This window comes from Somniosus microcephalus, chromosome 29 (genome assembly GCF_052327205.1).
Source record: "Somniosus microcephalus isolate GS21.2 chromosome 29, FLI_Smic_1.0, whole genome shotgun sequence".
Classification (NCBI taxonomy): Eukaryota; Metazoa; Chordata; class Chondrichthyes; order Squaliformes; family Somniosidae; genus Somniosus; species Somniosus microcephalus.
The window spans coordinates 18,969,444-18,984,380 of record NC_141015.1 but is presented as its reverse complement, the minus strand read 5'-3'; the positions used below and the strand labels follow the sequence as shown (position 1 = coordinate 18,984,380).

At 47.6% G+C, this 14,937-nt stretch overlaps 1 protein-coding gene across 1 annotated transcript in view; it reads right to left on the bottom strand.

The window, feature by feature from the left end:
* LOC147098515 (transmembrane protein 150A) overlaps positions 1–14,937 on the bottom strand; it is a 66,537-nt gene that overhangs the window by 29,340 nt on the left and 22,260 nt on the right. Inside the window, exons 2-3 of the mRNA XM_085970310.1 lie at positions 14,613–14,660; positions 13,430–13,501 (exon numbers count right to left, since the gene is read on the bottom strand). Of these exons, the coding sequence (XP_085826436.1) occupies positions 13,430–13,501; positions 14,613–14,660 (120 nt within the window). The remainder of the gene's footprint in view (positions 1–13,429; positions 13,502–14,612; positions 14,661–14,937) is intronic.

Sequence of the window (14,937 nt, the reverse complement as noted above, 5' to 3'; positions counted from 1 at the left end):
CGACCATAGTCGAATGTCTCCCTGTGACGAATGCAAACATAGAAAAGGAAACACGGAATGACCCGACACTATCACGGGTCTATGATTTAACAGTGAAGGGATGGCCAGCACATGGCGAACCACTGCTGCCAGCATTCTCGCCGAGAAGAGAACAGCTGTCAGTGTGCAGAGGAACCTTGATGTGTGGATCCAGAGTAGTAATTCCACCTAAGTTGACGGATAGAGTGCTCAATGAGCTTCATGAGGGTCATCTGGGTGGGGTAAAAATGAAGAACTTAGCCAGAGCGTTTGTGTGGTGGCCGGGAAGTGATAGAGAAATCGAAGAGATGACCAAGAGCTGTGCAGGATGCCAGAAGGTCCAAAACGCCCCATCACAAGCTCCTCTACATCCATGGGAGTGGCCCTCATCTCCATGGCAAAGGGTGCACATTGATTTTGCTGGTCCCTTCATGGACTCGATGTTTTTAATTGCGGTGGATGCACATTCAAAGTGGCCAGAGGTAATAAAAATGTCCTCAACCACCACGGAAAAAACTATCACAGTTTTACGAACCATATTCGCCAGGAATGGGCTGCCTGAACAGATTTGCTCTGACAATGGACCACAGTTTGTGTCTGAAGAGTTCCGGAGGTTCTTAAAGAACAATGGTGTTAAGCATTACACATCTGCCCCATATCATCCAGCCACTAATGGATTGGCCGAGAGGTTTGTTCAAACATTCAAGAAGGCTATCAAGGCAATGTGTAATGAAGATATACCCCTACAACACAAGGTGGACAACTTCTTGTTTGCCTACCGGAATGCGACACATGCGGTTACCAACCAAACTCCAGCCATGATGTTCTTCAATCGAAGACTACGATGCCGCTTGGATTTGGTTAAGCCAAACGTCCGAAGAGATGTGGAGAACAGGCAGTTTCAGAATATGAATGAAAGGCCGACCAGGAGTTTTAAGATAGGTCAACCAGTTTTGGCCCAGGACTACCGCACTGAGAAATGGCAGCCAGGAACGATTTGTACACGGCAAGGACCTCTCATGTATACCGTGGACGTTGGAGAGAGCATTGTAAGATGCCATGCTGACCAGATTCTAGAGTCACTGGAAAACGTCAACTCCACACCACGATCTGATACACCTGGCAATGAAATCGACGTACCAATTGCAGCTACCGCAGAATCGGTGATATTGGAAGCAGATGAACCAAACAACGACATTAATCCCGACTCAACCTTGCCAGAAGAACCCGATACCCCAAAGAGGCGTTATCCAGACAGAATCAGGAAGCCTCCTCAAAGACTGAACTTATAATTGCTTAAACTTAAACAATGTATCTAGCAACCGTAATTGTAATTAGTTATTATTTAGTTGTTAAATGAATGTTATGTACTGTTTATCTAAAAGGGGAGGAATTGTTGTGTATGTACCTTTAAGAGAATAACTGGTCTCAGACTGCAGTACCGGCAGTGACCACCCCTGTATAAAAGGCGCTAGTAAGCCTCTGTAGTTTCAGTTTCCCGATTGACTTAATTCAGTAAAGACTTGTTTTGTTCAACTCCTCCTGTCCGTGTCTCAATCATTCACGGACATAATATTTAGGGAATGTCTTAAAGGAGGAGAGGCCACCAATGGAGGGCGATGAAAATCGGTAATAAAAATGACTCCCAAATAAGTAGTTATCTCTGCTTTAAATTGTTTCAATTAATTTTGCATCTATGACCATCTGTGGCAGTGAGCTCGACACCACCTTCGTTTGAAGGAGCTTTTCCTGGACACATTTTGAAATCTAAGATTCTGTCCCCTTATTCCGGATTCCCCTGTTAAGAGGAAAGAGGCCTCTCTTTCGACCCTGCCAATTATTTTCTGGTGGGAATGCTGCCACAGTGACACCGACCTTTATATATTGGTGATATTCAGGTTTAAGGGACAATTACTGCCTTTGCTTTTAGTTGCCTCTTAATGGGAACTTTCCAGTCAAGAGCCAACATCCCTTCTCCAGGAAGCAAATGGTGTTGAAAGGACAGGGCCTCGCTGCGTGCCTATTAACAGGTGTGGACTGGAATGAGGAACGATCCGCTGAAAAGATGAGAAATGACGGGAAAGGAAACTGCACAACTGGAACCAGATCAGCAACTTTTTAACTTGTTGCTTCCTGCCTGCAGTGTCCCGACTAACACTGTCAGACACTGGGCTGGCTGCAGTCTGCTGGCTTCGAAATGTGTCCTTTGCACTGGCGGATCTGACTGACTCAAGGGTAAGAATGTGACCTTTACACTTAAATTGCATAAATGTGAGGAGTCTACCCTAATGTGGGAGGGGGTAGGAGGACTGAACCGTAATATGGGAGGGGGTAGGAACAGGGAACACCGATATGAATCAGACAGGAAGTGAGGGCGGGAAGAAGTGTAGAAATGAAAATAGAATAAAGGAGGCAACAGCAGAGGCCGGAACAGTCAATGACCAAGGACGTACAAGAGTGATTGCAGCAGAGAGGTAACCAGGTGAGGAGATTAGGATTCAAAGAAACATAGAAACATAGAAGATAGGAGCAGGAGTAGGCCATTCGGCCCCTCGAGCATGCTCCGCCATTCAATGCGATCATGGCTGATCATCCAAATTCAGTACCCGGTCCCTCCTTTCTCCCCATACCCCTTGATCCCTTTAGCCTTAAGAAATATATCCAACTCCTTCTTGAATATATTTAATGTATTGGCCTCTACTGCCTTCTGTGGTAGAGAATTTCACAGGTTCACCACTCTCTGGGTGAAGAAATTCCTCCTCATGTCAGTCCTAAATGGCCTACCCCTTATCCTTAGACTGTGACCCCTGGTTCTGGACTCCCCGACCATCGGGAACATCCTTCCTGCATCTAGTCTGTCGAGTCCTGTTAGAATTTTATAAGTTTCAATGAGATCCCCTCTCATTCTTCTAAACTCCAGCGAGTACAAGCCCAATTGACCCACTCTCTCCTCATACGTCATTCCTGCCATCCCAGGTATCAGCCTGGTGAATCTTCGCTGAACTCCTTCCATGGCAAGAACATCCTTCCTCAGATAAGGCGACCAAAACTGCACACAATACTCAAAATGTGGTCTCACCAAGGCCCTGTATAACTGCAGCAAGACATCCTTGTTCCTGTACTCAAACCCTCTCGCTACAAAGGCCAACATGCCATTTGCCTTTTTAACCGCCTGCTGCACCTGCATGCTTACCTTCAGCGACTGGTGCACAAGGACACCCAGGTCTCGTTGCACTTCCCCTTCTCCCAATCTATTACCATTCAGATAATAATCTGCCTTCTTGTTTTTGATACCAAAGTGGATAACCTCGCATTTATCCACGTTATATTGCATCTGCCATGCTTTTGCCCAATCACCCAACCTGTCCAAATCATCCTGTAGTTTCTCAGCATCCTCCTCACAGCACACACGCCCACCCAGCTTTGTGTCATCTGCAAATTTGGAGATGTTACAGCTAGTTCAGGGAGAGAGGCACAAATGGGGAAGTGCAGTGGGAGACTCACTGAAAACAGAGTCTGGGAATGTGACTGAGTGATAGGCTAAGACTGACCATGTAAAGAGGGAGAGCCAGTGCGCAAAGGGTGAGAGGCAGAACCAGACAGGAACCCCGGCAGGAACGCTGCCTGCTACGCACCCTGGATGCAGGAGGGAGCCCGCAGCACAGCTCACTGAGTGATGGAGAGCCTGAACTTTGAGTGTTGCAGAGACACAGAGAAGCACCGGAGCAAAGGAGCATGGGACCAGGAGGAGGCCCGTCAGCCTCTCGGGCCTGCTCCCCCAGTCAATGAGATCATGGTGGATCTGTACCGCAACTCCATTCCGCCTTTGTTCCATATCCTGCGCTGCCCTTGCCCAAAACAAAACTAGCGATCTCAGTCCTGAAAAGTTCAATTGACTCCCAGCATCCACAGACTTGCGGGAGAGAGTTCCAGATTTGTGTAGAAAAACATTTTCCTGATTTCACTCCAGAATGGCCCAGTTCTAATTTTAAGATTGTTCTTGGTTCCCCCACCAGAGGAAATCGTTTCTCTGTATCTACCCTCTCAAATCCTTTTAACACCTCAATCAGATCACCCCTCAATCTTCTATACTCAAGGGAATACAAGCCTAGCTTATGCAATCTGTCCTCGTACTAAGGGAATATCTGTAGACAGCCTGAGTACATGAAGGAGGCCCCCAAACCCCCTTCCTCTTTTCAGAAGGCCCTGGATGTCGTCTGGCAACAGAGGAAAAGCCGGCAGTGAAACGGAGGATGCCAACTTGTACGGCCCTGCCTCAGCTCATTCGGGTTCAAGGACGCTGCTGTAGCTGAACCCGATCAGGATGTTATCGGGCAGCGGGGACAATCTGTGTACTTGGGAGTTGCAGGGTGAGTCCAGGCCTGCAACTAAGGGTACCAAACTTTTATAACTTTGTAAAGTATAAGGATCTATGATAACATGGGAAAGTGAACTGTACGGTGATGAGCTGACAACTCTGCTTGATTCCAGAATCAGAGTGAGGTTTATTCAGGCTCACTCACATCATAGGAAACATAGGAACAGGAGCGGGCCATTCAGCCCCTCGAGCCGGATCCACCGCCATTCAATTAGATCATGGCTGACCTGCAGGTCAACTCCATTGTCCAAGGCCATCAGAGCAATCTGTACTTGTTGTATCATCAACATCAACATCAACATCAACATCAACATCAACAACGTATTCAAGTTTTATGTAATCAAATGTTGCATATAGGAGTGCACAGTTATAAATGAAGCGTGCAGTTACAGGAGATTCAGGAAAGATTATCAATGGCTTGGACCAAAAGGTAAGGTTTGAAGGAGACTTTCGAAAGTAGACAGAGAAGTAGCAAGATGCAGGGAGCTGGTTCCAGAGCGTGTGGGGGCGTGGGGATGATGTACGGGAGACCAGAGTCAAAGGGTCAAAGGGCACAGACTGGGATTAATACAATCATTTGTCATATCAGACATGTCGCATCATTGTGCCAATAATCTCTCCGACCGCGCTGCCTTTCTTTAATCAGGCAGGAGCCGTTGCCGTGGCAACTGCGTCACAACCTACTTCCTATTGATTGTAGATGTAATAATTAAGAGTGCTGGGGAAAGAAACGAAACCGACTGAGAGTGCAGACACTTCTTAACATCAAGGTGTCCCTGGATACAGCAAATAGCGCGTTACATTGTAAACTGGGATTCGTCTGTTTCAAATTAAATCAGGTCTGGTATCAGCCTCAGGACATCATCCACATCCTCAGAGCACCGACAGGCTGCTTTTCCATTGTGTATGGGTGCAGCTGACCGCAGACCTGTGTGGGCCCACTCCCTCAACTGCCCTCCGTAAGAAAAAAGCAAGAACTCGTATTTATATAACACTTTCCCTGTCTTCGAGTTGGCCTTAAGAGCCCGACAGCCAATCATTTACTTTTGAAGCGCAGCCATTGTTGTCCTGTAGGCTGTGAATGTGTACACAGCAAGATCCCACAAACAGACATGCAATGGATGACCAGTTTCTGGTTGTGGGAGAAATGTTGGTCAGGTTACCGGCCTGCTCCTCTTCGATCAGTACCATAGTTTCTTTAATGCCCACCTGAGAGGGCAGACTGGGGCCCCGGTATAACGTCTTATCGGGTGCAGAAGAGATTTACTAGAATGGTACCAGGGATGAGGGACTTCAGTTATGTGGAGAAGCTGGGGTTGTTCTCCTTACAGCAGAAAAGGTTAAGAGGAGATTTGATAGAGCTGTTCAAATTTCTGAAGGGTTTTGATTGAGTAAATGAAGAGAAACTGTTTCCAGTGGCAGAAGGGTCTGTGGCACAGATTTAAGTTGATCGGCAAAAGAACCAGAGGCGACATGAGGAAACTTTTTTTTTTACACAGCGAGTTGTTGTGATCTGGAATGCGCTGCCTGAAAGGGCGGTGGAAGCAGATTCAACAGAAACTTTCAAAAGGGAATTGGGTAAATACTTGAAGAGAAAAAAATTACAGGGCAATGGGGAAAGAGCAGGGGAGTGGGACTAGTTGGACAGCTCTACCAAAGAGCCGGCACAGGCACGATGGGCCGAATGGTCGCCTGTGCTGTATCATTCCATGATTCTAATTGATAGAGATTGATTGCCATTATTTGTCAACACTATTATACAAGGTGAATTAGATAGACCGAGGTCTTTTCTCATCTAACAATTCCTATGTTCCTATTACACTTTATATCATGTTTATATCACAGAAACATTTGTACTTAATAAGCTGAGGTTTCCAGTACCCTAGAACCCACCACATTTACGCTGTGGGACAGATATAAGAGCGATGGGAGCAACAGGTAAACCATTGCAAGGGTCATTTTAATCATCGGCCCAGGACTGTCTTCCGGGAAGATCCACACAGACCAGAGACACCACACCCATGCTCTTCATGACACATGAGGAAACCATCTCTTGAGGTAGGCCTCTAAGCTGCCAAAGACACCAGCCCCACCTTGTTTCTATTAATGCTGGTTATATTTAGCAAGGTAACACAGAACAGACCCAACACGAACTGGGAGGCATCATTCTTTGAGGCTGAGCTGTCTGTCCTAAGGAATGGGGTCTAATTACTGCACACTGAACTGCACAGCCAGCGGTCTGTAGGTTCGATGTACTCACCGCCATAAAAACTCACAGTGTTTCACAGAAATATGCCCCGAATCCTTTGCTATTTAGATCCAACTCCAGTACACTTTCACCACCAGCACACTCCAGTACACTTCCACCACCAGCACACTCCAGTACACTTCCACCAGCACACTCCAGTACACTTCCACCACCAGCACACTCCAGTACACTTCCACCACCAGCACACTCCAGTAAATTGAAAAATAGGACCTCAAAGGTAGCAATCTCAGGATTGCTACCAGTGCCACGTGCTAGTCAGAGTAGAAATAGAAGGATATTTCAGATGAATACGTGGCTAGAGGAATGGTGCGAGGGGGAGGGATTCAAATTCCTGGGACATTGGAACCGGTTCTGGGGGAGGTGGGACCAGTTCAAACCGGACGGTTTGCACCTGAGCCGTGCTGGAACCGATGTCCTAGGGGGAGTGTTTGCTAGTGCTCTGGGGGAGGGTTTAAACTAAACTGGCAGGGGGTTGGGAACCTGAGCAAGGGGACAGAGGAAAGGGAAACAAGGATAAAAGCAAAAGATAGGATGGAGAAAAACAAAAGTGGCAGTCAGAGAAATCAACGGTTTAAATCAAATAATGCCACAGTAAATAATAATTCTAATAGGTCTAAGAGCGTTAAAAAAACAAGCCTGAAGGCTTTGTGTCTTAATGCGAGGAGCATTCGTAATAAGGTGGATGAATTAGCTGCACAAATAGAGGTAAACGAATATGATTTGATTGGGATTACGGAAACATGGCTCCAGAGTGGCCAAGGCTGGGAACTCAACATCCAGGGGTATTCAATATTCAGGAAAGATAGGCAAAAAGAAAAGGGAGGTGGGGTAGCATTGCTGGTTAAAGAAGGGATTAACACAATTGTAAGGAAGGATATTAGCTCTTATGATGTGGAATCTGTATGGGTAGAACTGAGAAATACCAAGGGGCAGAAAACGTTAGTCGGAGTGGTATATAGACCTCCAAACAGTAATGCGGAGGTTGGGGATGGCATTAAAAGGGAAATTAGAGAAGCGTGCAATAAGGGCACAGCAGTCATCATGGGTGACTTTAATCTACATATAGACTAGGCTAACCAAATTAGTAACAATACTGTGGAGGAGGAATTCCTGGAGTGTTTATGGGATGGTTTCCTGGACCAATATGTCGAGGAACCAACCAGAGATCAGGCCATCTTAGACTGGGTATTATGTAACGAGAAAGGATTAATTAGCAATCTTGTTGTACGAGGCCCCTTGGGTCGGAGCGATCATAATATGATCGAATTCTTCATTAAGATGGAGAATGAAGCAGTTGACTCAGAGACTAGGGTCCTGAATTTAAATAAAGGAAACTACGATGGTCTGAGGCGCGAGTTGGGTAGGATTGATTGGGGAATGTCGCTCAAAGGGTTGATGGTGGATAGGCAATGGCAAACATTCAAAGACCGCATGGATGAACTACAGAATTTGTTCATCCCAGTTTGGCATAAAAATAAAACAAAAAAGGTGACTCAACCGTGGCTAACAAGGGAAATTAGAGATAGCATAAGATCCAAGGAAAGGACATATAAATTGGCCAGAAAAAGCAGTAAACCAGAGGATTGGGAGCAGTTTAGGATTCAACAAAGGAGGACAAAGGGATTAATTAAGAAAAGGAAAATAGAATATGAAAGTAAGCTTGCAGGGAACATAAAAACTGACTGTAAAAGCTTTTATAGATATGTGAAGAGAAAAAGATTGGTGAAATCAAGTGTAGGTCCCTTGCAGTCAGAATCAGGGGAATTTATAATGGGAAGAAAGAAATGGCAGACCAATTAAATACATATTTTGGTTCTGTCTTCACAAAGGAGGACACAAATAACCTCCCAGAGATGTCGGGGAACATAGGGTCTGATGAAAGGGAGGAACTGATAAATCAGTATTTGTAGGGAAATGGTGTTAGGGAAATTGATGGGATTGAAGGCCGATAAATCCCCAGGGTCTGATAATCTACATCCTAGGGTACTTAAGGAAGTGGCCCTAGAAATAGTACATGCATTGCTGATCATCTTCTAACATTCGATGGAATCTGGAACAGTACCCATGGATTGGAGGGTAGCTAATGTTACCCCACTATTCAAAAAGAGAAAATGGGGAATTACAGACCGGTAAGCCTGACATCGGTAGTGGGGAAAATGCTAGAGTCCATTATAAAAGATGTAATAGCGGAGCACTTGGAAAACAGTGACAGGATCGGACAAAGTCAACATGGATTTACAAAAGGTAAATCGTGCTTGACTAATCTACTGGGATTTTTTGAGGATGTAACTGGTAAAATAGATAAGGGAGAACCAGTGGATGTGGTGTATTTGGACTTTCAGAAGGCTTTCGATAAGGTCCCGCATAAGAGATTAGCATGTAAAGTTAAGGCACATGGGATGGGGCAAGGCATTGACTTGGATAGAGAACTGGTTGGCAGACAGAAAGCAAAGAGTTGGAATAAACGTGTCTTTTTCCGAGTGGCAGGCAGTGACTAGTGGGGTACCGCAGGGATTGGTCCTTGGACCCCAGCCATTCACAATATATATTAATGACTAGACAAGGGAACTAGATGTAATATCTCCAAGTTTGCAGACGACACAAAGCTGGGTGGGCGTGTGTGCTGTGAGGAGGATGCCGAGAAACTACAGGATGATTTGGACAGGTTGGGTGATTGGGCAGAAGCATGGCAGATGCAATATAACGTGGATAAATGTGAGGTTATCCACTTTGGTGGCAAAAACAGGAAGGCAGATTATTATCTGAATGGCAATAGATTGGGAGAAGGGGAAGTGCAACGAGACCTGGGTGTCCTTGTGCACCAGACGCTGAAGGTAAGCATGCAGGTGCAGCAGGCGGTTAAAAAGGCAAATGGTATGTTGGCCTTCGTAGCGAGAGGGTTTGAGTACAGGAACAAGGATGTCTTGCTGCAGTTGTACAGCGCCTTGGTGAGACCACATCTTGAGTATTGTGTGCAGTTTTGGTCACCTTATCTGAGGAAGGATGTTCTTGCCATGGAAGGAGTGCAGCGAAGATTCACCAGGCTGATACCTGGGATGGCAGGAATGACGTATGAGGAGAGATTGGGTCGATTGGGCTTGTACTCGCTGGAGTTTAGAAGAATGAGAGGGGATCTCATTGAAACTTATAAAATTCTGACAGGACTGGACAGACTAGATGCAGGAAGGATGTTCCCGATGGTCGGGAAGTCCAGAACCAGGGGGTCACAGTCTAAGGATAAGGGGTAGGCCATTTAGGACAGAAATTAGGAGTAATTTCTTCACCGAGGGAGTGGTGAACCTGTGGAATTCTCTACCACAGAAGGCAGTAGAGGCCAATACATTAAATATATTTAAGAAGGAGTTGGATATATTTCTTAAGGCTAAAGGAATCAAGGGGTATGGGGAGAAAGCAGGGACCGGGTACTGAATTTGGATGATCAGCCATGATCGCATTGAATGGCGGAGCAGGCTCAAGGGGCCGAATGGCCTACTCCTGCTCCTATCTTCTATGCTTCATTGTTTACACTTCCACCACCAGCACACTCCAGTACACCTCCACCACCAGCACACTCCAGTACACTTCCACCTCCAGCACCAGCACACTCCAGTACACCTCCACCACCAGCACACTCCAGTACACTTCCACCTCCAGCACCAGCACACTCCAGTACACCTCCACCACCAGCACACTCCAGTACACTTCCACCTCCACCACCAGCACACTCCAGTACACCTCCACCACCAGCACACTCCAGTACACTTCCACCTCCAGCACCAGCACACTCCGGTACACCTCCACCACCAGCACACTCCAGTACACTTCCACCTCCACCACCAGCACACTCCAGTACACTTCCATCTCTACCACCAGCACACTCCAGTACACTTCCACTTCCACCACCAGCACACTCCAGTACACCTCCACCACCAGTATACTTCAGTAAACTCCAGTACGTTTCCATCACCAGTAAACTCCAGTACACTTCACCAGCAGTGCAAACCCTAGGGAGAAATCTTGACTCTAAAACAGGCGGCACCCTAACAAAAAGCCAGCAGCACCAACACAAGCTACACAACATGGTGAAGTGCCAGGACCAATCCTCATTCAGATGTAACCTCTAAAAAATTCTGCAGTCGCTGTGGTTGCTGTAAGAGGAATCGGACAGTGCCGAGGGGTTGAGAGGTAAGACGCAGTAACGCGATGGGCATGTGAAGGGTTACTGTGTGGAGCAGTCTGAGTGAGGCTGATTTCCCCTCCCCCAGCCTCCGTTGTGGCTGAAATTCGCTAACGCGGCGGAGGTTTGTGACTGAGGAGCTGACAAGGTAACAATAACCCAGCAGATGAACGGTTTCACTGCCACAACGTACAGGTGTAATGGGGGGAATTTTAACCCCCATGACGGGCAGGAGAGGGTCACAGTGGGGGAGGGGGAATGTGAAACCCGATCCGAGCCCGCCGTGAACGCGTCTACTTGTAGTTTAACCGCAGCGGGTTTGGGGTCAGCCGAATAATCTGCTCTAGAGAGACGGGTCGGTAATTATAATATTTAAATGAGGCTCCCTTCCTCAGATTTTAGCAGCCATTTAATTTTAACTGCTGCGTGCTGGGCTTCCCAGGGCTCAGGAAACCCGCCAGCTAAAGGGAGGCGGGAGCTGCCAGATCCAACAGGTGAGAGCTTTTCCAGCACTGCTTGTGGGCCAGGAGAAGCAGGAGTGTTTCCTCCCGCCCCACCGGCAACTCAAGCTAACCTACCACAATCTCCCCGCCCTGCAATCTCCCCCTCCCCCCGCCCTGCAATCTCCCCCTCCCCCCGCCCTGCAATCTCCCCCTCCCCCCACCCCGCGATCTCACCCTCCCCTGCCCCGTGATCACCCCTTCCCCGCCCCGCAATCACTCCCTCCCCCGCCATCACCCCCTCCCCCTGCCCCGCCCCGCGATCACCCCTCCCCCGCCCCGCGATCACACCCTTCCCCCGCCACGCCATCCCTCCCCCCGCCTCGCGATCACCTCTCCCCCCACCCCGCAATCACCCCCTTCCCCTGCCCCGCCCCGCGATCACCTCTCCCCCCGCCCCGCGGCCTCTCCCTCCCCCCGCCCGCCTGCCATCTTTCCCTCTCTCCCCTCCGCCGCGACCCCAGCCCCCTCCCACCAACCCCCAATTTTCCCGGTTGCCGGGGACTGTTCCCAGCCGGCCAGATTGAAGGGAATGGAGTAAAATAATTCTAACGAGGTCCTGCCGTTAAATTGGGCAAGACCTCCGCCTTCCCGGCCATTCTGGGTTTTGCGATCACTGACTGGCGACCCTACTCCCTCTCCGGCTCCCTGTAACCATCGGGGCCAACATGTCCTATCAGAACAAATGTAGCTGGGTAATCTTCATTAACATAATGGTAACGCATTCATTCCGAAACCACCTTCTTTAAGCACAGTTGAACCCTGCCAGATAGCACATGGACACTAAGACACGAATGAATCGAAAACCGCAAGGGCCAGAAGCTGCAGACAGACTTTCCACAGTTTTGTAAACTTTAATTCGAAAAGGGCCCCACAAATGCCCAGTGACTCCTCAGGAGAAGATGCTTCTCACGTGTTACTCCTGACAGTGACCGTTAGCCCTCCTGGGGTTTGACATTCTAATTCTAATGGAGGGGGGAGGGGGGTAACCGTTAACCCATCATTCTCCCTTAGATGCTAACTGACCTGCTGCGTGTTGCCAGAATTCCCTATTTTGACTGAAATTGGTTGCGTTGAATTATATAAATATTACAACATGGAAGCAGGCCATTCGGTCCAACGAGTTCGTGTTAGTGTTTATCCCTCCACTTGAGCAGTTGAACTAATCCCAAGTGCTCGCCCATGTACCCAGGTCTCTTTATTCTCTATTCCTTTAACCACATGTCAAGCCTATTCTTAAATGTTGACGTGGGCCCAGAAATCTATTGGTCGCAATTGGGGTCGGGGTGGGGTGTGCGCCAGAATGGTCAGGCCCGAGGCTCCCCAGCTAATGGCTGCCTCGGGGCAAACCAATTTTACGGAAGGGGGCCTTAAAAAGGTGTTAGGCCCCTTATTTACATGTGCAAAGAGCCCAAACCTTGTTTCAGGCGTGGGTACAGGACGCCTCTTGTTTGCCCTTATCCAATATGGTGGTTGCCGCACTTATGGTCAGAAATGTGTGCATGCTTCCTGCCCGCCATATTAGGGCCTTAGTAGTCCGAGTAGTGCCTGATAAACGGGCGCTTGAGCGGACCAATTTCTAGGCCGTGGTCTCTGCTTCAATCAGTAACTCTGATCGTGCATTCCACAGCCTCACAATCCGCTATGTAAAAAAGGTTTTCCTACTCTCACTCCTAAATCTCTTACATTTAATGTAACAGAACTGATAGACAGATTTTTGAATGGTAAGGGAGTCAAGGGTTATGGGGAGCGGGCAGGGAAGTGGAGTTGAGGCCAAGATCAGATCGGCCATGATCATATTGAATGGCGGAGCAGGCTAGAGGGGCCGAATGACCTACTCCTGCTCCTGCGTCTTATGTCTTATGTTCTAATCTATGTCACCTCGTTCTAGACCCCTCGATCCTTGAAACCAGTCTGATTCTACCTAACTCTGTCACATCCCTTCATAATTTTAAACACCTCTATTAAATCACCCCACAATCTCCCCTGTTGTAGTGCAGGCCTTGGGAGCGTATTGCCTTGGTGTGCCCAGTCTATACTGACTGCCGTGGCGTTGTCACTAAAACCACGCAGGATCCGCTGCTTACCTTACGAACGGCATGTTTTGAATTGCACAGCATTTCACCGAGACGTCAGCAGAACAGGAGCGATTGTACACCCTGCAGAAAGGAGACTCAAGCAGGTTACACAAATGAAGTTCCAGGGTAACCTCGGCTAATCTCGTTTCACCATTACACGTATTCAGATTTAGTAAACGCGTTTTTCAAACAGTTCAGTACTAACCAAGAATACTGAACACTCAATTCTGGCATTAGTTTAAAAAAAGAACTAAACCTTATCATTTGATCCCACTCCACTCTCCTTTCAGTCTCATTTTACTGCATAGGAACATGATGAACAGAAATAGGCCCTTCGTCTCCTCGGGCCTGTTCCGCCATTCAATTAGATCATGGCTGATCTGCACCTCAACTCCATTTACCCGCCTTTGATCCCGATCCCTTGATACCCTTACTCAACAAAAATCAATCTATCTCAGTCTTGAAGGCTCCCATTGTCCCAGCATCGACAACCTGCTGGGGATTGAGTTCCAGATTTCAACTACCCATTGTGTGAAAAGGTGCTTCCTGATTTAGCTCCTAAACGGCCTCGCTCCAATTTTAAGATTGTGCCCAGTTGTTCTGGATTCCTTACCAGAGGAAATAGTTTCTCCATATCTACCCCATCAAATCCCTTTATCAATTTAAACACCTCGATCAGATTGCCCTTCAATTTTCTATATTCAAGGGATTACAAGCCAAATTTATGATGCAACCTGCCCATACAATTTAAATCTGCGGTGTACGCCCCTCAAGGCCAATATATCCTTCCTGAGGAGTGGTACGCAAAACTGAACACAGTACTCCAGATGGGGTCTGGCCAAGGCTCTGTATAACTGAAACATCACTTCCCCTTTGTATTCCAGCCCCCCCTTGAGCACCCGACACTGCGCAATCCAACTCATTTCGTTTGTTGAGTGTGTGATAACTGCAATGAAAGGGGTTCATGACTCAATGGATACCGTGGTACCTGAAGCCATCCTTATCCTTCGAACAGGCCTCAGCAACAGGGCAAAGAGGACTTCAGGCAGCTGTTCAAGGGATGTCATGCACCCCCCACCCCCCCCCCACTCCCCCTCTGATTGGAGCGGCTGTAGCCGGGGAGGGGTAGCCATGATCATTTCAAGCTACATTCATTTTGCCCACATTAGAAAATTAAAAAATGGCAACCTACCAGTTGTTTAAGGGGCATACATGGCCATTTGCCAGGGCAAGACCATACCTGTAAAGAGAAACAGAAGACATTAAGAACATACATGACAGCAATTGACCGGCCCAAACACATCAGACATCACAATCAACGTTGCCGTGGCAACACCTTGACGTGATAGGGATACTTTTATATGGAACCCAGTTTGACAATATTTCTCTGCACTGAGAACGTCTCTATCCCACCTGTGGGTTATTAGAAATGATTGTGTCTCAATCACCAATTTCATTGTGTCTGACAGATCGAAATGAACAGATTGTTGAGTTTGAGTTCAATTGCTGAATCCAAT